The sequence below is a fragment of the Hylobates moloch genome, unplaced genomic scaffold (genome assembly GCF_009828535.3).
Source record: "Hylobates moloch isolate HMO894 unplaced genomic scaffold, HMol_V3 SCAFFOLD_1, whole genome shotgun sequence".
NCBI classification, from domain to species: domain Eukaryota; kingdom Metazoa; phylum Chordata; class Mammalia; order Primates; family Hylobatidae; genus Hylobates; species Hylobates moloch.
Genome location: NW_026652276.1, coordinates 239,013,055 through 239,036,423, shown reverse-complemented (window position 1 = coordinate 239,036,423; position 23,369 = coordinate 239,013,055). Strand labels below are relative to the sequence as shown.

At 44.6% G+C, this 23,369-nt stretch overlaps 1 protein-coding gene across 5 annotated transcripts in view; it reads left to right on the top strand.

The window, feature by feature from the left end:
• The window catches only part of ESYT2 (extended synaptotagmin 2), a 100,684-nt gene extending 78,993 nt beyond the window's left edge, over nucleotides 1-21,691 (top strand). For 4 of the 5 annotated variants that reach the window (XM_032753250.2, XM_032753251.2, XM_058428661.1 and 1 more), the window contains 9 exons: nucleotides 2,496-2,570; nucleotides 3,925-4,011; nucleotides 8,642-8,791; nucleotides 10,478-10,851; nucleotides 13,246-13,344; nucleotides 15,186-15,317; nucleotides 16,783-16,888; nucleotides 17,785-17,834; nucleotides 18,005-21,691. In XM_032753250.2, the coding sequence (XP_032609141.1) occupies nucleotides 2,496-2,570; nucleotides 3,925-4,011; nucleotides 8,642-8,791; nucleotides 10,478-10,851; nucleotides 13,246-13,344; nucleotides 15,186-15,317; nucleotides 16,783-16,888; nucleotides 17,785-17,834; nucleotides 18,005-18,050 (1,119 nt within the window). In that variant the 3' untranslated portion in view covers nucleotides 18,051-21,691. Of the gene's footprint in view, nucleotides 1-2,495; nucleotides 2,571-3,924; nucleotides 4,012-8,641; nucleotides 8,792-10,477; nucleotides 10,852-13,245; nucleotides 13,345-15,185; nucleotides 15,318-16,481; nucleotides 16,759-16,782; nucleotides 16,889-17,784; nucleotides 17,835-18,004 lie in introns of those variants that run through there. The other variant, XM_032753253.2, reaches the window with a different exon arrangement.
• The last annotated feature ends 1,678 nt before the right edge of the window (nucleotides 21,692-23,369 follow it).

The following is a 23,369-nucleotide window of genomic DNA, read 5'->3' as shown; positions in this document are numbered from 1 at the left end:
ACTCCCTAAAATATGACATCCACGTGTGTGCTCTGACAAACTGTTAAAAAGTTTTCTTATGACTTAATGTTTTATTATTTTTTCTTTAATTTTTTTGAACATTTTAGGCTTAAATTTTAGGGGGAGGTGGGGAATTTTACATGTAATTATTTAAAGAAAACTCTATCTTAAAGAAACAGCAACTGTTTTTAACGAGTCTCATCTGGAAAAAATGAGTTAGATTTCAAAAGTGCAGGAGACTGGCAGAGTCTGCTTTATAGTGTGGTGTTTGCGAACCCCCACTTCGTCCTGCACCAAGGAGCACAGGTTCCTCCTGTGGAGTACTAGTTAGCACAGTAGTTGAAATAACTGTGCCCTCCAGAACACTGAAAGGAATTACATCAACACTCTTCTTTGCTACCTGAGAACATAACATTAAGGCTGAAGGCCCTGAAATCAGACTGTGTTTAAATTGCAACCTAACTACTCAGCAAGCAGTGTGACCTCCAACAAGACTCTGTTGTGTTATTTGTAGAATGGAAGGAGTAGTATCCTCTTCATGAAATTATCGAATACATTAAATAAAATAATGCATACGAAAGTGCCCAGTGTAGCTAGGATAATATATAATTGTTATGTTATATTAGCCCATCTAGGTTCCAGAAATGCCCATTTTGTAAACTTGCAAACTGAGTTTCAGATAGATGCAACATTTAGGTCTCAATAATCAAGGAATAAATAGAGCTGAGGTTTAAGTTCAAGACAGTCTGACTTACACTTATATTTTTATTATACTTTGTCCCTTTGACTTGTGCTGATGTATTTTGAATATTGCATCATAGTAGAAAACTTAACCTTATTTCATAGGATTGAAAACATCATCCATTTTAAGATACATCATTATTTTATGAACCACTAAGATTTTAAATGCCGTTAAGTTTTGACAGTGTTTATTTGATACTTAGAGAATTTTAGACTTAGGGTAAACACTTTAATCATGTCACTGACAGGTATACCTAAACAGAAAATAGAAGCAAAATAAATTGGTTAGGGCAGTGACAACTCTCACTATTGCCAACCTCCCCCAAAAAGGTATATATTATCGATTTAAGATTCATTCTGTTTTCAGGGATGTTAGAAAGTTGGGGGAAAAAAGTATATCTTTTAAAATTGACAAGATGCAGTCAATCTCTAGGAACAGGTGAGCACTTTTTCAGAGATGAAGTGTTTATATTATTAGTTAAGGAGCAACCTTGGCTTCTGTATCTAATAACAGAACTGACTTAGAAGTAGCAGTAGTTGATCTCCCTCTAAAGTCCGGGGGTTCTGGCCTGGGGGTCTGCCACGAGCTACCTGTGGCTCCAGCCCAAGGGGACACAGCCTCCTGTGAGGCCAGAACTTAGTTGCTTGGCCGTGCCTGACTGCAAGGGAGGTTTGTCAACAAAATCTTTATTTACAGAGGACTTGTACTCAGCTAACACTTGGGAATTCTAATATTAAAGGAAAAAGGAGAAAATTAACTTAGGGGGAAAATTAGTATTCTCTGCCACAGTAATCTGTAGCCTTGGAAACTTCTTTTAACAGTACTTATTTCATTTTGCAGAATTCATTCACATCAGAAAGATGAACCAGAAAATAGATTATCGCAGTAGGTTTGAGCTAATAATATTTCTTCCAATAATGATAGGATTTTGACACCTATTTCTGACATTGCTGTATTGTTGAGTCTTGACTCTAAAATTATTTAACTCAAAAACATTTTTGTGACCTTCTAATTAATTTCCACTAACACAGATATTTAACTGCATCTTCTTGTGGGGCTAAGTTATAAATAAACCTCATGTCACACGTATCTGCTGTTTTACTATTTTCTCCTATCAACTATCTGTGCTAATGTATACTTCTTACCGTTTTTCCTAGTCCTGAAATTTTTATTCATATTTATATCTGCTTAATTTAATATGATTCTAAACTGATGTTTATTCTTCCAGTAAAAATTATTTAGCAGCTGGTAAGCAAGATTTGATATATGAAAGCTTAAAAATGCTCAAACAGAAGACGCTAAGTTGAGAACATAAAACCATATATCTGACACTCTGTAGTGTTTTTATTCCCACCAGAGAAATATTCTGAATTTTACGTTCTTTTACATTTGTCTTTTCTCATGGTTTTTGGTTTTCATTAATTGCACTTTATTCATTTTCGTTATCCTTGTAAATAAAAGAACTTTTAAAAACTGTGATTAAGAATTTTTAGAAGATTCAGTTTTCCAAAGTAGTTGGCTTTAAAAATACCAGACGCTAACCTTTAAAATGTGTGTGCAAATGAGAGTTTTGTAGTTATGGTTTGGGGTGTGTGTAGCATATGTTTTCCCATTAAATTGTTCCCAGGTATTCCCTTAAGATCAGAGATAAATAAAAATGACTACTAATATAAGCCAGTAATTTCATTTTTAGTTAAGACCCATTTCAAAATGTGTTTATTTATTTTGTCTGTTTTCTGTTTGTTTTGGGTAGTCAGGGAAGAAAATAAGCAGCAACCCAAATCCTGTTGTCCAGATGTCAGTTGGGCACAAGGCCCAGGAGAGCAAGGTAAGGCACTGGCCCCCGACTCACCCTTGGTACCTGTCGTGTGGGCGCTGTCCGTGTTGCTGTTTCACGGGGGGATGCCGGGTTGCAAATGCATTCAGTTGTGTGATAGTGTGGGCGTCGAGACCAGGACTTTCCAGATCTATTTTTTCTTAAATCAGTCGTTTGGTATAGATAACCAGCTACTTGAAATAGCAAAAAATATACTGTTCATTTTTAAAAATAACTTCAGTGGTTAGGTGTGGTGGCTCCTACCTGTAATCCCAACACTTTAGGAGGCCGAGGCGGGGAGATCCCTTGAGGTCATGAGTTCGAGACCAGCCTGGCTAATATGGTGAAACCTCGTCTCTACTAAAAATACAAAACTTAGCCGGGCATGGTGCCAGGTGTGGTGCCGGGCGCCTGCAATCCCAGCTACTCGGGAGGCTGAGGCAGGGGAATCACTTGAACCCAAGAGGCAGGAGGCAGAGGTTGCAGTGAGCAGAGATTGCACTACTGCACTTCAGCCTGGGCGACAGCAAGACTCAGTCTCAAAAAGCGAAACAAAAACAACATTAGAAAGTAATAGATGAATATGTTTTTGCTTAATTTCATGAGTAGACACATGGGAACAATTCCTAAGTTTGTCTTGAGCACTCTATAAATATTGTTTAAAAGAAAACCAACAGTGCTTAAAATTCAACCAATACAGTTAGAATTACGACTTGAAAAGAGGGTATTGCTGTCACGTATTGCTGTAATATGTTCTACTTTCCTTACCGGAGAAAAAAATTAGCTGGGCGTGGTGGCACGTGCCTGTAATCCCAGCTAGTTGGGAGGCTGTGGCAGGGAAATTGCTTGAACCCAGGAGGCAGAGGTTGCAGTGAGCTGAGATTGCGCCACTGCACTCCAGCCTGGCGACAGAGTAAGACTCCATCCCCCCTACCAAAATAAAAAAAAGAAAGAAATTGCCCAAAGTTACAGGCCGTCACTCAGTGAATTGTTAACGGTTTAAGAGATGTGCCCAAGTGCACAGCCTCCTCAGTTTAGAGGAGCTATTATGTTGGTGCAAAAGTCATTACAGAACTGAGGCCAGGCCATGCACACGAAGCCTCTATCTGTGGGTGCACAGTTCAGGGCCTCGTGACACACTCGAAAGGCTTTAGACCGTCTCGTTATCTTTTCAACACGTCCACAATCAATATATAATAGTGCATACCTGCAAATACATGTCTTGGAATTTAATTAAGGTCAACCTAAGCTTCTAGTTTTTTGTTTTATTTATTTTTATTTTTCATTCTAAGCTTCTAAACACATAAAATGAGTAGCCCTTTTCCACAGAAAATATCAGAGCTAATAATTTGTATATTTCTTCCAGATTCGATACAAAACCAATGAACCTGTGTGGGAGGAAAACTTCACTTTCTTCATTCACAATCCCAAGCGCCAGGACCTTGAAGTTGAGGTATTTTATTTGCATTTTTTTAACCAATTTATTGAAATACAATTGACTTTTTAAAGTATACAATTTGCTGAGTTGTGACCCGTGTATACGCCTGAGGATCCATCGCCACAATCAGGACAATTGGTAGATCCGTCCACCGAGCTCCCTTGTTCTCTCTGTAACCCGGACCTCCCCCAGCCCCAGGCAAACACAGACCTGCCTTCGGTCACTATAGATTACTGTTCACATTTTCCAGAATTTTATACAAATAGAATTATGCGGTATGTACTCTAGTTGTCTGTATTTTCTGGTGATAATTATTCTGAGGTTTACCCGTGTTGTTGCAGATATCCACAGTTTGTCTTTTTTTATTGTTGAGTAGTATTTATGGATGTACCACAATTTGCTCATCCATTTACCTGTGAGTAAGACATTGATAAAAGATTGGGTTCTTTCCAGTTTAGACCTATTACATATAAATCTGCTGTGAATATCACATACAAGACTGTGTGTACATATGCCTTCATTCTGTTGAGTAAAATGCCCAGGAGCAGATTGCTCCTGTTTAGCTTCTTAATAAACTGCCCAATTGTTTTTCCAGAGATTGTGCCACGTTACATTCCCACCAAAGTGCATGTGAGTCGAGCTGGCCCCACATCTCGCCAGTGCTGTGTTGTTAGTGGGTAGACAGGAGTATTTCCGGGTGGTTTCCGTGTCGTTACTGGTGACATTGGGCACCTTTTAATGCTTTTTTACAGTCTGTGTATCTTCTATGGTGAAATGTCTATTCAGTTTTTTTTTGCCTGTCTTTTTTATTAGGTTATTTGTCTTCTTAATACTGAATTTGTAAGACGTTTAGGGGGTTTTTCTTTTTTAATGTTTCATTCTTTTTGAGACGAAGTCTCACTCTATCACCAAGGCTGGAGTGCAATGGTGCGATCTCAGTCACTGCAGCCTCCACGTCCTGGGTTCAAGTGATTCTCTTGCCTCAGCCTCCTGAGAGCTGGGATTACAGGTGCGCGCCACCACGCCTGGCTAATTTTTTGTATTTTTAATGGAGACGGGGTTTCACCATGTTGGCCAGGCTGGCCTTGAACTCCTGACCTCAGGTGATCTGCCCACTTTGGCCTCCCAACGTGCTGGGATTACAGGCGTGAGCCACCGCACCCCACCTCTTTGTTTTGGAGAACAGAGTTTCACTCTGTTACCCAGGCTGGAGTGCAGTGGCGTAATCACAGATCACTGCAGCCTCCACCTCCTGGGTTCAAGTGATTCTCTTGCCTCAGCCTCCGGAGTAGCTGGGACTACAGGCAGACACCACCATGCCTGGCTAATTTTTTTATTTTTTGTAGAGACGGGGTCTCACAGTGTTGCCCAGACTGGTCACAGACTCCTGGGCTCAAGCAGCGATGTTCCCACTTCTGCTTCCCCAAGTGCTGGGATTACAGTTGTGAGCCACTGTGCCCAGCCTCTTTTTCTTAATATGGCTGTGTAGTTGTTCAGCAGTTGTGCACTTGTTTAGTCTTTGTTAAAAAGATTATTATTTGCCCTAATTTATTAGCTTAGCAACTTTCCAGAAATTCAGTTGCCCATATGTATGGGTCTATTTCTGGAATTCCTTCTGTTCCATTGTTCTATATGTCTGTCTTTATGCCAGTATCACACTGTCTTTATTATTGGTGCTTTATTAATCTTTTTTTTTTTTCTTGAGGCAGGGTCTCACTTTGTCACCCAGGCTGGAGTGCGGTGGTGCAGTCATGGCTCACTGCAGCCTTGACCTCTTAGGCTCAAGCAATCCTCCCACCTCAGCCTCCCAAGTGGCTGGGACTAGAGGTGCACACCACCACACCCAGCTAATTTTTGTGTTTTGGAGGGGCGTGTGTGTGTGTGTGTGTATTTATGTATGTAAAGATGGGGTTTCACCACATTGCCCAGGCTGGTCTCGAACTCCTGAGCTCAAGCCATCCACCCACCTTGGCCTCCCAAAGTGCTGGGATTACAGACGTGAGCCATCATGCCTGGCCTGTCTTCTCTCTTCTTCTTCCTAATAAGTCTTACAAGATGTTTATTGATTTTATTTTCTTAAAGAACCAATTTTTTGTTTAATTGTCATTATTGCTTTTCTTTTACTATTTCCTTGATTTCTGCTATGACCATTATTATTTCAGTCCCACTTACTTTGGGTCTTTGCTTCTCTTTTTCTTGTTTCTTAAAGAAGAAGCTTGAGACATTTCTGTTTTTATAATGTGGGCATTTACTCCAGTAAATTTCACTGTAAATTCTGCTGTAGCTACATCTCACGAACTTTGACTGGTGGTTGATGTCTCCTTTTGATTATTATTGTTTCCTCAATTTCCCTTTCAGCTTTTTCCTTTGACCCGTGTATGGGGTATTTTGGTCTGTTACTTAGTTTCCGTGTTTGGGGATTTTTTTTTTAATCTTTCTATTATTGATTCCAGTTTCATTCCATAGTGGTCAGAGTACATACTTTGTATGACATGAGCCCTTTTATGTTTGAGACCGGCTTTATGGCCCAGAGCACTGCCTATCCTGGGACACGCTCCACGTGCACCTGTAGGCTGTGTGCCTTTCTGGTGTTGGCGAGTGTCTCATGAATGTCAGTAGGTCAGGGTGGTTGGTGGCATTGCTCAGGCCCCCTGGGGCCTTACTAGTTCTCAGACTACTTCTTATATCAGGTATGAAGAGCACGGTGTTTAAATCCCTGAATTTGTATTTTTTCCTCAGCCTCTGTTTTTGCTTCTTGTGTCTTGAACTTCTCTTGATAGGTGTGTGTGTGAACAGCCGGGCCTTGGAGACCTGGTCATGCCGGCTTGCCTGGTCCTGTCTCATTATTCTGTGTTGGTGGTTTTATTAGGTTGGTGCAAAAGTAATTGCAGTTTTTGCCATTGAAACTGCAATTACTTTTGCACCAACCTGATACTTTTTTACATTCTGTTTTATACAAAAGGATTTGTGTTTTGTCTAGCTGGTTTTTCCTTCATAAAGTGCACTTCTATATTCTCAAAATAATCTATGCTTACTGGACCTTGGATTTTAAAAATAATTTTTAAAGTTCTACAAACATTGTCCTAGTTATTTCATTTAAAACTGCCTTTGTGATTATAGTTTAGTTTAAAAAGAAATACGCAATCAAGCTTTTAGGTTTTCCTGAGTAGTTATGTGTTAATTTCTCTGACCATTTTTTTTTTTTTTTTGAGACAGAGTCTCGCTCTGTCACCCAGGCTGGAGTGCAGTGGCACAATCTCGGTTCACTGCAACCTCTGCCTCCTGGGTTCAAGTGATTCTCCCGCCTCAGCCTCCCAAGTAGCTGGGATTACAGGCACACGCCACCATGCCCAGCTAATTTTTTGTATATATATATATATTTTTTTAGTAGAGACAGGGTTTCACTGTGTTAGGATGGTCTCAATCTCCTGACCTCATGATCCACCCACCTCGGCCTCCCAAAGTGCTGGGATTACAGGCGTGAGCCACCGCACCCGGCCTTTCTCTGACCATTTTTGTATAGCCTGAGAAACTTTCAGAGTTCTTACTCTATTTGATTAAGTTATTTTATATTACAGCCATCTAACAGGAATAATTCCTGTTGCAGAGATAAAGCGGAAGGTTATTATTCAGGAAAAAGAGGCTGGGCATGGTGGCTCAAACCTGTAATCTCAGCACTTTGGGAGGCTGAGATGAGAGGATCACTTGAGGCCAAGAGTTTGAGACCAGCCTGGGCAACATAGTGAGATCTGCCTCTGTTTTTTTAAAAAATAGGAAAAATTGCCTTGCATTTAAAGCAAATGCTGTAAATTTTCTTTAATGTGGATTTTGAATAGGGAAGGCTTAAAAGGTATTTAGAAGTGTATTGTCTCCATAAATGTCATGAGTAGAAACTGTATACATCATTATGAATGTGTATTGCCACTATTTTCCCAGCGGTTAAAAGACAGGTAGACTATTGCCTATTAACCCAGTGTTCTCCTAACCGATTGGTCATTATTGTCGTTATTGCTTTTCTCATTTGTCATTATTGCATCATTTCTTTCTGTGCTCATTGTAATCTATAATGAGGAAATAGCAGATCTTTTGCTTGTTAACAGTGTTTTGTGTCTTTCTTAGGAGATTTCGTACCATGTTAATCATTATGGAAACACTACTTAAGAGAATATGGCTGAAATGCGTTTAGGTTTTTAAAAATATCTTTCGTACAGACTAATATTGTCTGTGGACCTTTCTACATTTGTTTGTTTGTTTTTGAAACAGCTTTGTCACCCAGGCTGGAGTGCAGTGGTGCGATAATCGGCTCACTGCAGCCTCCTCCTCCCGGGTTCAAGTGATTCTCATGCCTCAGCCTCTTGAGTAGCTGGGACTACAGGTGCGTGCCACCAGGCCCAGCTAATTTTTTGTATTTTTAGTAGAGACAGGGTTTCACCATGTTGGCCAGGCTAATCTCGAACCCCTGGCCTCAGATGATCTGAGCCTCCCAAAGTGCTGAAATTACAGGCGTGAGCCACCCCACCTGGCTGCTTTCTACATTTTCTAAGTTCCTATCTCTGAGGACAAAGGGTCAGGAGCTTAGAAGACGTAGAAAGGTTCTGCAGACATGATCCTAGTTATGCCATTGTTTCCACCCTGTGTTTTGCAGGTCAGAGACGAGCAGCACCAGTGTTCCCTGGGGAACCTGAAGGTCCCCCTCAGCCAGCTGTTCACCAGTGAGGACATGACCGTGAGCCAGCGCTTCCAGCTCAGTAACTCGGGTCCAAACAGCACCATCAAGATGAAGATTGCCCTGCGGGTATCGTGTCATCCTGCAATGAACACCATAGGGGATGGGGAGGCGGGTGCTGGCAGGGATACTCGTGGGCCCTGGGCATGAGGCCGGTGAAGAAAGCTCTGTGTCGGCTGCAGCTCTGGGCTGCAGGAGGGCGCCAGTGCAGGGAGGAGATGCTGTTACTGGGTATCAGAGGGCTCCGGGGAGAAGACAAAGCTGGGACTCAGCCATAGAACAGGCCACGTTTCCAGGTTGCCTGAGCAGGCCCACGGCCACTCACAGTGCTTTCCTGTGAACCCAGCAACCTTACCGTTACCCTTTGGCCCGGAAAGTGTTACTGTCGGTATCAACAAGGTTTTCTCCTAAGTCTAACTTTTCAAAGGTTGTTCAGAAGAGAGAATTTAATAAAACTCCATGAGACAGTAGAACTTACAGGAACAAAATATTTTTTGTCCAAAATCATGATTCATTTGTAAATAACTAAGGAAATATTGAAAGTAAAACTGGCAAACATATGGGGAAATGCTAAAACTCATGAATCAAAGAAATGCAAATTGAAATGAAGAGCCAGCTTTTTTAGAAAATTAAAACAAATGTCTTCTATTGAGGGGGCAATGGGAACAGCCTCTTTGCCCCCAGCAGAGACTGGGGGTGTCACACACCTCTCCAGAGGGAGCTGCGGCAACCCTGAGCCACTCATCTGAAGGCTCCTTGGCCTTTCTTCTAGAAACCTGACTTTCATTTTGGTGATACAAAGCGTGGGGAGACCAGGAACATAAAGATGTTCACCGCAGCGTTATTTCCTAAAACTAGAAACAATCTTTAAGCTATCACAGTCACCCAGAGTGGAGCGACTTACAAGGTGTAGACTCTGCTCAAGCCAGCCCAGGGACCAGCTCGTGTGCTCACAACTGGGAGACCCCAGGCCCTGCGGGAACCCCCATTCCTGTGCTCACACAGCCAGGAGACCCCAGGCCCTGCGGGAACCCCTGTTCCTGCACTCATGCCAGGTTGTTGGGGTGATCTTGCTGGATAGCAGGGGTTCTGGACTTTCTTCCTTCCTCTGGGGACACCAGGTGGAAACCACCTATGTAGAATATGGGATTTGGTCTTGTGTCAAGGAAACATGACTCTGGGCTCTTGAAGTAAAAACAGTGTCCCACAATTGTGTAGAAATATGTGCAAACGAAAGAGACTAGAGGAATATGCAGAAGTGCTATGGGGGGCTCCTTGCCTGAGACGTGGCCTGGGGAGGATGGAGGAGTTTCTGCCCAGGTTGGGTGGCACCAGAGGGTCAGCTTCAGGGGGGTGGTCTGCCCTTCCACACCAGGCTTATCACTGCCACCGCCCTGTTGCTGCCACCAGAGCCTGAAGACGCAGGCATCAGTGATGCCCCAGCTACTTGGCAGGCTGAGGCGGGAGGATCTCTTAAGGCCAGGAGCTTGAGGTGTAGTGCGCGATGGTCTCCCTGTGGAGAGCTACAGCACTCCGGACTGTGCAGCTTAGCAGGTCCCCATCTCTAGGGGAAAAAGTGGTGTTCGTATCACGGAAGTGATATTTTGGTTACTTAAACTTTCCTTTAAAAAAAAAAAAAAAGTTTGAGCTAAGTTTTAAAGAAATTTTTGCAGGTAAAGACATCCCAAGCTGTTCCAGTATTAGCATGTTACCAGTGTCACCAAGTTTAATTTTTATATTTATGTCCACCTCTAGGTGCTCCATCTCGAAAAGCGAGAAAGGCCTCCAGACCACCAACACTCAGCTCAAGTCAAACGGCCCTCTGTGTCCAAAGAGGGGAGGAAAACATCCATCAAATCTCATATGTCTGGGTCTCCAGGCCCTGGCGGCAGCAACACAGCTCCATCCACACCAGTCATTGGGGGCAGTGATAAGCCTGGTATGGAAGAAAAGGCCCAGCCCCCTGAGGCCGGCCCTCAGGGGCTGCACGACCTGGGCAGAAGCTCCTCCAGCCTCCTGGTCTCCCCAGGCCACATCTCGGTCAAGGAACCCACCCCCAGCATCGCCTCGGACATCTCGCTGCCCATCGCCACCCAGGAGCTGCGGCAAAGGCTGAGGCAGCTGGAAAAGTAACTAAGCGCCACTATGTTGTTTCTCACCAGCAGAGCAAGCGCCCCCCCACCCCATGCTGGGGGAGAGTCGTTTAACACAGCAGAGCGTGAGGCCAACATGCTTTGGGGAGGGAGGCGTAATCCTAGGTTAACTGAAAGCACTTCAGGTCGTGTTGCTCTTTTGCTCACTGCGTCTTGGACTTTGGAAATAAAACCTGCCGTTTTCTAGGATTTAGTCATTTAAAGATTAGAACGTGATGGAGTAATAGGTTTCACAATAGGAAAGACAGGAGGCAGCGCCGGGACGCTGCTGTGTGCCTGGGCCTCCGCCAGGAAGACAGACACAGAGCTGGCCCGCTGGCCTCGCTGCAGCTGCTGGAGAAGCCCTGGCCTCCCCGTGGTGTGAGGACAGACCTGCTCTTTCGCGTAGTCAGATCCCATCGCTGTTGCCCAGTCTCTTTTGTTTGTCTTCGGATGTCTGTGTTGGCTCCTTATTTAAGCCCCATGACTCATAGGTGTGTTAAGGGTTTCTTTAGATAAGGAGGAAAAAGTTGTCTGTAGTTATCACAAGCTTCAGATGTTAACCTTTTCCTCTTGGTGGAAGAAACAAAATTGACCTTTGAAATAGTTCTCCCTGTGTGGTGTTATAAGAGTTGTGTTGAGTGATAAGAAAATAGTGACAGAAACGGAGGCAAAGATGGAAGCATGTTTGCTTCTGAGCCGTTAGAAAAAGCAGACTGTGGGGCTTGCACAGCCGCCCTCCTCTGAGCCACACTCACTTTTTTCTTTCATGCTTTCTCATGTCCACTATTTTGGAAAGAAGAAAACATTCCTTCTTCCTTGCTCCAGAAGGAAATAGAATTTTAAACAAGGAACCACTTTTACTCAGGAGCTCAGTTTGGGAAGTAGAAATGATCTTAGGGGCCACAAACAAGACCAGTTGTCATTTTGGGGGTCTGTGTTCCATCGTTGAGCAGAGAGAAATGGAAGGAAGGGCGCTGCAGTCTCATCAGATGGGAAGAGAGCACATGGCTTGCATGAGGCATTGAGACGGGACGCGCAAATTCGGGTAAGACAGGCTAGAAACTGCTTAACAAGGACCACAGGGCTGATGCTTATAATAAGGACACTGTATGGTTTTCACCTCGGGTGCTCAGTTGGTGAATCATAAGATCTGCACATTTAGAAGGGAGACTATTCCTTATAGGGTTGCAGTCTGCAGGCCGGCTAGCCTGACAGGCCCGGAAGCATCTCAGAGGAGGAAGAGGGGTAGGGCAGGAGCTTTGTACGGAGCACGCCTCCTCCGCAGGTTCCAGGAGGAGCTGTGAATGCCGCAGAGTGCCCAGCCTCTCTAGAACAGCCAGCAGCGTCTGTGGTCAGGGTCTGCCATCAGGAGGAAGTTCTGAAATCAGCCTCTCGTCAGTCAGAGCTGCAGTTAGCGCCGGTGGAGCAGGGGTCAGTGAGTCAGCATCTGGGTCAGGACAAGCTGGGATTGCTTTAACACTGCTGCTCTCAAGTCCAGTGCTTGTTTAGCTGCTGGAGAAAGAAACACCTGGTGGCAGGTAGAACCCAGTTTATTCTGTAAGTGTTGGGTGTGAGGCTTACCCTTGCCTGGCATGGCCCCAGGTCTTTGTAGCTTGGTATCTTACTGCCACAAGGAGTCTGTTCCTTCAGTCCTACGATCTCTGCTGCAGCATTAATGCCAGTCAGTTGTTGCATCTGAACTGCGAAGGGAGGGGTATAAATAACCTCCCGTCCTGTTGTGGCCAGGAACTCAGTGTTTAAGGGTTCTCTGGGGTCCCCTGGGTCCACTCACGTGGGAGTGGGGTGGGGGCTTAGGATTTTATTTTTAGTTCTCAGGGCCCTAACTAAAAAATTGTCAGTTGGCTGGATGCGATGGCTCACACCTGTAATCCCAGAACTTTGGGAGGCCGAGGCAGGTGGATCACCTGAGCAGGAATTTGAGACCAGCCTGGCCAACATGGTGAAACCCTGCCTCTACTAAAAATACAAAAAATTAGCTGGGCGTGGTGGCGGGCACCTGTGATCCCAGCTACTCGGGAGGCTGAGGCAGGAGAATCGCTTGAACCCAGGAGGTGGAGGTTACAGTGAGTCGAGATTGCGCCATTGCACTCCAGCCTAGGCACTCCAGCCTAGGCAACAAGAGTGAAACTCTGTCTCAAAAAAAGAAAAAATGTCAGTTTTGAATAATTAATTTATATTGAGCCCTCAAGTAAAATATTCATCTGTTTGACTTGTACCCAGAAGTTTCAAATTATGTTTAGGTTCATGGGTAATTTGACTTATTTTTGTCTAAATGAATGGAAATTATCTTATGTGTACAGTGGACCAAGGAATCACAGCGTTCTCCAGTCTCAGGCAAGCTGGTGACTTTCTGCTCTTTTCCCACAGCGGGACGACCCTGGGACAGTCTCCACTGGGGCAGATCCAGCTGACCATCCGGCACAGCTCGCAGAGAAACAAGCTTATCGTGGTCGTGCATGCCTGCAGGTGGGGGCCGGGGTCGCCACGCGCCCACTGCTGTGCTGCTGAGTGTGGGTGCTGGAGAGGATGATGTAGACACCCGCCTCTAGGATTTCCGAACATCCATTTATGTTTCATTTAGAAAGGACAAAGCAATTAAACCTCTAGAGACGGTGCTCGTAAAGGGTGGCACCACTTCGTATGTCACATGACAACGTTTTGGTCACCGAAGTACAACAGTCCCCTAAGATCATACCATATTTTTACTGTACCTTTTATGTGTTTAAATACACAAATATGGCTTGGCCTGGTGGCTCACGCCTGTAATCCCAGCACTTTGGGAGGCTGAGGTGGGCGGATCACCTGAGGTCTGGAGTTCGAGACCAGCCTGGCCAAAGTGGAGAAACCCTGTCTCTACTAAAAATACAAAATTAGCCGGGCGTGGTGGTGCATGCCTGTAATCCCAGCTACTAGGGAGGCTGATGAAGGAGAATCACTTGAACCCAGGAGGCAGAGGTTGCCGTGAGCCAAGATCATGCCATTGCACTCCAGCCTTGGGCAACAAGAGCGAAACTGTCTCAGAAAAAACAAATACACAAATATGTCACAATTGCCTATAGTATTCAGCACAGTAGCATACTGTACAAATGTGTAGCCTAGAGCAGGAGGAATGTGTGTGTGTGTGTGTGTTTTTTTTTTTTTTGGAGACAGATTTTCACTTTGTCCCCCAGGCTGGAGTGCAGTGGCACGATCTCGTCTTACTGCAACTTCCACTTCCTGGGTTCAAGCAATTCTCCCTGCCTCAGCCACCTGAGTAGGTGGGATTACAGGTGTGCACTACCTCATCCGACTAACTTGTATTTTTAGTAGACACTGGGTTTCACCATGTTGGCCAGGCCTCCTGAGTAGCTGGGACTATAGGTGGAAGCCACCAGGCCTGGCTAATTTTTAATTTTTTTGTGGAGACTCTGGTCTCTAATTCCTGGCCTCCCAAAGCACTGGGATTATAGACATGAGCCACCATGACTGGCCTAATCAGGAAAAATTTATTTTAACTTGTTCGTTATATTAATAAGTATAAAGTCAGGTGACTGTTGCTTTAATTGCATTTGGTTAATGATACTGTGGGCTTACAAACTATTTTCCTTTTATGCAATTTTCTCTGTCCCTTTAGTGGTTTAAAATACGATATAAAAATTTGGTGCTTATAAATAGCTGTTGGAAACATAGGAAAATAAAATGAGCACCGTTTAGAAAGATGATAAAACCGTAGAGTTCAATACATCACTCTCAAGAAGTTCATATATTCTTGCCACTAAGATAATGACCGTGGGAATACTGTTGTAGAGGAGTCTAGCAAAACAATCCCTACTAGACCTTGTGGTCAGGCAGAAGCGAAGACTGTGGGGGCCCGTGCAGCTGGGCACTTGACCGCGTTTGCTGCAAAGGAGCAGCCCCCGTCTGGGGGGTGGGCACTGGAGTGGACGCCAGCAGCCCAGGCAGGTCTGTGGGTGTCTCCTGGAGGCCTGGCTTTCTTGGCTGTGAGAGAGAAAATCGCAGAAGCATTATGGAAAGACAACCGTCGCTGTGTTACAAGCAGAGACCAAGGACTTGGAACATCCTCCAAACTCTGGGCTTGAGAAATGAAGGCCGAAGTCGCTGCTGAGAAAGCCACTAAGAAAGGAATCTGGGAGATGCCACCAGGCAGCCGTCAGGGGAGGCAAAAGCACCTCACGCATTCTGTTCCTTGTTGCTTCTCGGTTTTTAGATAAACATGAAATCAAAGCTTGATAAAGCACATCTGAATGTGCTGCTAATTCTCTTTTTCTCGATCCTAATACCTCGTCTTCTCTGGTTTGTGTTGTAAGAAACCTCATTGCCTTCTCTGAAGACGGCTCTGACCCCTACGTCCGCATGTATTTATTACCAGACAAGAGGCGGTCAGGAAGGAGGAAAACACACGTGTCAAAGAAAACATTAAATCCAGTGTTTGATCAAAGGTACGGTATTTTATCCAGCTGAGGATAGACTGCGTGGTTGAAGTGACGGATTAAGAAGGCCCTAAATGGTGCCTTTGAATGGCCAAAGCACATAAATCAGCTGTTGAGAAGTTCAGTCAGAAACCAAATTTTAGCAAACATACTTCTCAAAACAAATAAGCGTTTTGACCTTCATGTAAAAGCTCTAAATGTAGTAAATTCAAGTTATAACCCTGCGGACACGGAGACTAGTGATTAAATAAAGATCAGGTTATTGATGGGCCTGAAGAACTCATTTTTGGGGGTTATATCTGTTGACATTTTGGGGGTTATATCTGTTGACACTTAACCATGTTATCAATTAAAACTGAGAATTTAAGGATACATATATTTTTAATTTTATTTTAAAATAACAGTAAGCCCCTAACATCTTAAAGTATGACATATTGGAAAAACAACTGTATTTCCAAAAATAAAAAACATAATAATGAAAAGAATGATATTATGCTCATCTCTTTAGTGGTCTGGCTCGAGAGAGGCTGGAGTCTGCTTCTGTGGTCAGGGTGATTTGGTGACCTCCTAAGAGGGTCTCAGAGACACCCCCAGGGCTCATTGGCCCCCACTTAAAGAGCTGCCAATCTGTACCATTTTGGTATCTTACGTAACGGTCCCCTGGTGCTTCAAAACCCACCTGTGTTTTGGGAGATGATGATAATACAGTTGTATGGTGTCGCTATCTGCTAATTCGGTTTACATTTCATCTTTAAACATCCTCCTCATTCATTGTACTTTCATACAAGTAGCTTTATGTAAAACACACATCAGAAACTGGCAGGCATGCATCGACCCCTGATGAGGTTGTGCAGAGTGCTCCTACCCATCTGAGGCATTCAAACATCTGGAGACTCCACATGCCCATCTGGGTTTCCAGCACTGTGGCCTGGGGCAGGCAGCCCCAGCCCCAAGGAGAGGCTCCCTGCAGGCGCTTTAGTGCAGCGTCTGGCTGAGCATCAGGAGTGCTTTGGAGGCCTTCTCCCTCCTGCGAAACTGCAAGCACGTACTTTTTTTATGGGAGATGGTGGGAATAGGGCCTGAAGACTCAACAAGAGTGAATGGAAAGCCTGAGTGAGTGGGCTGCCCTGGAATTGCTGTTTTGTCAACATTATCCCATGTTTTAACCCCCAGGAAGAGTCAGACATGTTCAGAGATGCTCCGTACCCACCCATGAGTGAGCCAGGGACCTTGGGACCCAGACATCTGTGGGATGCCAGAGCCTTCTCTTATGTGTGGGAAATGAAAAAAATGTTGGTTTTCGAGTCTTCCTGAAATGCCAGATTAAAACATTAGGTAGAAGAACTCAGTTTTATAATAAAAAACGAACATGACATTTGGAATGATCTCATGAGCAGAAATGCCATTTTTAGTTATAAGAAAATACAGCAGAATGATGGATAAAGTTAAGTAAGGCTCTCGTTTCCTGTTTCAGCTTTGATTTCAGTGTTTCGTTGCCAGAGGTGCAGAGGAGAACGCTCGACGTTGCCGTGAAGAACAGCGGCGGCTTCCTGTCCAAAGACAAAGGGCTCCTTGGCAAAGTAAGTGCCAAATGAATCCTCGATCGGTTCCTGCACTTTGTAAAATTTAAGTCTTCAAATTTTTGTTCAAGTATCACATTGAAGGAAAATAATCTCTTACAATCCATCTCCTCAACTGGCGGCTCTGCTCTTTTTCTAAAATTCATTGGCTTTATTTATCTGAATTTCTTCTAGTCTTTGTCCATATTCACATTTAACTTTGGCACGTGGGTGTATGTTATTTAAGAATGAAAGTAGGGTTCAGTTGGGGAGGAGGAGATTTTAGTCACAGGCATCATTTCGTCAGCTGTGCTGCCATGGAGGGCATGTGGGCCAACATTCCTGTGAGTTGTCTCTGCTGATATTCCGTCATAGCTGAATTTTAAGACTGCTGGTTGCATGAAGGAGTTCTTAGATGTACTCAGTGATATAGCAGCTTACAGGTACTCACAGGGGTAGAAAAGATTGAAAAAAATAAGAGCCTTCATAAAAGGGAGAGTCCATATTCCTAGATGAAGACAGAAGATTAGAGAGATGAGAAGAAGTGGTAAAAGATCTAAAAGACATTGCCTTAGCCTACTTTATATATTTGTTTATTTATTTAGAGACAGGGTCTCTAGAAGCACAGGCTGAAGTCCAGTGGCGTGATCATGGCTCACTGCAGCTTCGAATGCCTGGGCTCGAGCAATCCCTGTCTCAGCCTCCTGAGTTGCTGGGACCAAGGCGCGTGTCAGCACGCCGAGATAAATTTGTTTTATTTTTCATAGAGACAAGGTTTCACTACCTTGCCCAGGCTGGTCACAAACTCTTGGGCTTACGCGATCCTCCCATCTTGGCCTCCCAAAGTGCTGGGATTATAGGCGGGAGCCAGTGCCCCCAGCCCAGCCTACTTTAACTGCTTTTTTAAAAACCCACAGGTATTGGTTGCTCTGGCATCTGAAGAACTTGCCAAAGGCTGGACCCAGTGGTGAGTGTCCCTGCTGCAGACAGAGAACCCCAGTGTGTAACTAAAAACGCTTTCCCCGCCCGGTGGGTAGCGTCCCCCACAGACAGTGGCGGGACCCGACACGTTATCTCATAGGCTTTTCCTACTTGGTCCTGTATCCGTCACCACCTTCCTGTCACTGTCTTTCTCAGGTATGACCTCACGGAAGACGGGACGAGGCCTCAGGCGATGACATAGCCGCACCAGGCAGGAGGGGTCCTCTTCAGCGTAGCTCCTCCACCTCTACCCGGAACACACCCTCTCACAGACGTACCAATGTTATTTTTATAATTTCATGGATTTAGTTATACATACCTTAATAGTTTTATAAAATTGTTGACATTTTAGGCAAATTTGGCCAATATTATCATTAAATTTTCTACGTTGGATTTCCTCTAGGATTTCGCCAGTTCCTACAACGTGCAATAGGGTGGCGGTAGCTCTTGTGTCTGTGGACTCTGCTCAGCTGTGTCCGTAGGAGCCGGATGTGTCTGTGCTTTCTTATGGCCTTGTTTATATATCACTGAGGTATACTATGCCATGTAAATAGACTCTATTTTTTATAATCTTTACATGCTGGTTTAAATTCAGAAGGAAATAGATCAAGGAAATATATATATTTTCTTCTAAAACTTATTAAATTCTTGTGACAAATAATTTTCATCTTTGCAGCAAAAAGTTCTCAGTGACCTATTTTGTGGTGTTTCTTTTTGAAAAGAAAAGCTGAAAGATTATTAAATGTTAGTATGTTTCTGTCCATTATGAAAGATGAAATAAAGTATTCAAAATATTAACATTTTCATAAATATAAGGATGTATTATTGAGAAGTAAGTTGAAGGGCTTATAAGGAAAAATGTTTTATAACTGAGTAATATAAGATATTAAGAGAATTGTCATGGTTCATAAATCACATTGTACTAATCTGAAATTTCTTACATAAAAATGAAATGTCATGTTTATTTTAATTGCTGTTGTAACTTACTCATGAAACAGTATACAGACACCTTGTACTTTTCCTAAACTATAAGAACAGACTTTCAATGTTAGCAATTAAGCTGTTGTCAAATAATCAGTCATGAGCTTTGTTAATTTTCAATGTTTTCCCAGCCTATAAAAAAAGGAAGGTACACGTTATCCTCTTAAAGGCTGTGAGGTAGAGTGGGATGAGTAGACAGGATGTTGCATTAAGAATTGGAAGCTCGATCTCATTATTGTCAGGAACACCCAGCGTGACCTCACACATAGGATGTGGGACCTTTGAGCCGATGAGCACTGGCCACCACCAGGGTTGGGGGCGCCACAGCTGCGAGCCCGGCCCCTGCTGTTCTCAGCAGCCACTTCCCAGGCTGCCTCACTTTATGCCATGACTAACCTTAATATTGGGATATTGTTATGCAATTTTTATTCTGTTTAGACTATTAAAAGCAGGTTTCTGTACTTAAGAGTTCCCCAGACCTCCTGTGAGGTGAGGCTGTGTTGCAGTGTCATAGGCTGTGCGTGTCTGTAAAGAATGCACTATGTGGACGATTAAGTGTATATTATAAGCTATATGCTGAAAATGGCTTCCATAGCCATGAGAACATCTTAAAACTATGTATAAATATATTAAGGAAAGTATAGCTTTGTAACTTAAATTGGAGCTCTTAGCTTGTTTCATGGAACTACACAACTTGTGGGTAACTCACGTGACCAAACAAACCAAAGTGCCTGTGACAGGGCAGGTGGCTGTCTACCCACCCTCCGTTCTAGCAGATTCTTATTTTGTTTGAATTTATAAACGAGGCTGGTGGCTGTCTACCCACCCTCCCTTCTAGCAGATTTTGATTTTGTTTCAATTTATAAACGAGGCCAGTGGCTGTCTACCCACCCTCAGTTCTAGCAGATTCTTATTTTGTTTCAATTTATAAACAAGGCCAGTGGCAGGCCGGGCGCGGTGGCTCACGCTTGTAATCCCAGCACTTTGGGAGGCCGAGGCAGGCGGATCACGAGGTCAGGAGATGGAGACCACGGTGAAACCCCGTCTCTACTAAAAATACAAAAAAATTAGCCGGGCGTGGTGGCGGGCGCCTGTAGTCCCAGCTACTCGGAGAGGCTGAGGCACGAGAATGGCGTGAACCCGGGAGGCGGAGCTTGCAGTGAGCCGAGATTGCGCCACTACACTCCAGCCTGGGTCAAAAAAAACAAAACAAAAAAAACAAGGCCAATGGCTGTCTACCCACCCTCCCTTCTAGCAGATTTTGATTTTGTTTCAATTTATAACTTACGCTTTGAACCGTGGGTTTACTTATAATGGAGTCTGTAGCTTCACAGCATATTTCATGTAATCATAAAGACCAGTATATTCTCTCCTGCTGAATGACATGTGACTGTAAAGCCTCTTTATAAACTGTTTCCAGTGTTAGTATAGAGGATTATTTGGGAAGCGTATCAATACCGTTATAGACACATATGAACATGTATGCACACAAAACATTTAACTATGGTATTTATGGAAGAGAGGTAACATTAAATCTAGTTGCTTTCCCATAGTATTAGATTTGTTGAGGGTTTTTAAAAAATCAGATCTGTTCAAAGTCTTCTGTCATAATCTATAAAGAAGCAGCACTCATGGAAATTGTAGCATGCCAGTAATTTTTACCAACATCCCATACATCTGAGTTCTGCAGTCCAGTGTGTAATCCGCTCCATGTGTATTTTGCTTAATGGAATGCTTTATTTAAGCACTTAGGCAGAGTAGACGCAATTAAAGGTACAAAGCCCAGAGGAAGCGGTTGAGCAGCACCGTGCCTGCCCTGAGGCAGTGGAGTCGGTAGCGCTGTCTCCAGGGCCTTGAGTGGCCTCTAGTAGCCGTCTCCATTCTCTTTTAAAAAAAAAAGGGGGGTGATTCTGAGGCACTGAAGTAGCTCCCAGATGTGGAGGAGTGAAGCCATCACGGCCACACTCAGCACTCCAGGGTTGCAGCAATGTCAGACACTCTTCAGTTCTCAAAACGTTTATTTTCAGTTTTAAATAATCAGTTTATCTAAGAAAAGGGAATTTTAACTTTTCTACCTTGAGCGAAGCCAATGAAGGGAAAATTAATTGACTTAGTAAATTTGAAGTGCAGCTCTGTTAGCTCGTACGTGTGGGTTCTTAACCTGATCCTGTGCCTTAAAGTAGGAAGGTGTTTCCAAGTTCAGATTAAAATAGAAGCAGCTGGCCGGGTGTGGTGGCTCATGCCTGTAATCCCAGCACTTTGGGAGGCCGAGGAGGGTGGATCACCTGAGGTCAGGAGTTCAAGACCAGCCTGGCCAACATGGAGAAACCCCGTCTTTACTAAAAATACAAAAATTAGCTGGGCGTGGTGGTGGAGCGCACGCCTGTAGTCCCAGCTACTATTCCAGAGGCTGAGGCAGGAGAATCGCTTGAACCCAGGAGGCGGAGGTTGCAGTGAGCCAAGATTGCGCCATTGCACTCCAGCCTGGTCGACAGAGCGAGACTCCGTCTCAAACAACAAATAAAATAGAAGCAGCCTTGTAACTGTATTTACCATGATAATATATTCTGCACAGTAAGAATTCCTTTTACAGACATTCTTTATCAAGAGGTCAGCCCTTCTTTTTCAGGCACCTAAGCCAAATGCAGGCCTGTGTGTAGCTGTGTGTTTTTTCTGTGGTTGCTGCATTTATTCCACCTCCAGCTGGACCCCCCACTGCAAATAGAGAACAACGGTGGGGGGTGGGGGGTGGGGGTTAAAAAGTAGAGAATGTCCTTTCCGTTCAACTAATTTCACATGACTGCATGTATTTATTCAATAAAACTTTTATGTTAGCTCACTCATGATTTGTTTTTCTCTGTCTTTTGAAGGGAGGTGTTCAGTGCGCAGTCAGATAATTTGAAAGGAGACGTCGTGCACTGTTTCATTTGCTGTCTGCACTCGCGTTTTCCCAGCAGCTACGTCAGAGTAGCTGACACCCTTCCTGTTGTTCCCAGTTCAGTTTGACTCTCCTCTGCCCGGCACATTACACTCTGCATGTCGAAAACAGCTCTTCTAAAGGATAATCGCGTAGAAAAAATAGACTTTAAATGTGTTTTTAACTAGGGCGCTGAGAAGTGCAGTGGGGACTGCCGAGACACCTGAACGTTGGAACACACTGAGGGTGATGCTGGAGTATCCCTTCCTGTTGCGTTCATTACTAGTGGTGGGGATCGACTTGAGTGGAGCCTTGCGCTTTTCCTGGTAGCCGCTCGGCATTTCACACCGGGCACTTCCTTTCTCCTTGATTCTCGGCATTTCACACCGGGCACTTCCTTTCTCCTTGACTGTGGGCATTTCACACCAGGCACTTCCTTTCTCCTTGATTCTCGGCATTTCACACCGGGCACTTCCTTTCTCCTTGACTGTGGACCATCCTTCTTGGCCTCTGTAGCGCCTTGCTCTGTATTTTCCTTGCACATTATTGGCCATTTCCCAACACTCTTCGCCTCCAGCCAGACTCAATATTGGCATAACGTGGGTTTTGGTTCTGATCACTTTTTATGTGGTGCTCTTAATACCATCAATGCCCTGGTTTCCAGATGTATGTCACTGAGTTCAGGACCAGTTCGGACACCTCACGGCACACCCTTTGTCCATCTGTCTGTCCATCATCTGTCTTGGTGCTGCAGCTGAGACTTGGACAGCACCAGCCACCTCCCACTGCCTCAGCCCATGTGCAGACACCAAGCCCTTGAGCTCTAACTGGAGAATGTATCCACCTCAACTCTGTCCCCTCGGTCCAAGCCAGCATCCCTCTCCATTTCTCCATCTTCCTCCCATGCCTGCCCCATTTTCCATACCACAGTCGGGAATCTTTCAGACACAAATCACTCCCACTCAGCCGTGTTCCACTGCTCAAGACCAAGAGCATTTCCTGGCTTCCACGGCTGAGTGTTTCTCCTTCCCTGGGACCCTCACCCCCCGTACCTCAGTCAACGCCTCTCAGTTCCACAGACGGCCCTTACACATTCCCACTTAACACCCCCAGGCATGCTCCTCCCCACAAGCACCTCCACACCTGCTCTGAACCCCCAACACTTCCACACTGCTCCCCCCAGCACATCCACACCTGCTCCTCCCCGCAGCACCTCCACGCTTGCTCCTCCCCCAACACCTCCACGCTTGCTCCTCCCCCCAGCACCTCCACGTCTGCTCCTCCCCCCAGCACCTCCACGCTTGCTCCTCCCCCAACACCTCCACACTTGCTCCTCTCCCCTCCCCAGCACCTCCACGCAGGCTCTTACCATGACTGGCCCAGCTCACATCCACTCCCCGTCACTTCTCAGTTGAAAGTTGATCTCGGTGTCCTGTGAGTTTTCTTAGCATCATGTGTGTTTCTTTCTTTTTCTTTTTCTTTTTTTTTTTTTTTTTGATTCAGGTTCTTGCTCTGTTGCCCAGGCTGGAGTGCAGTAGGGGGATCAAGGGATCCCCCAACCTCAGCCTCCCAAAGTATTGGGATTACAGGCCTACGCCACCATCCCGGCCTGTGTTACTTTGA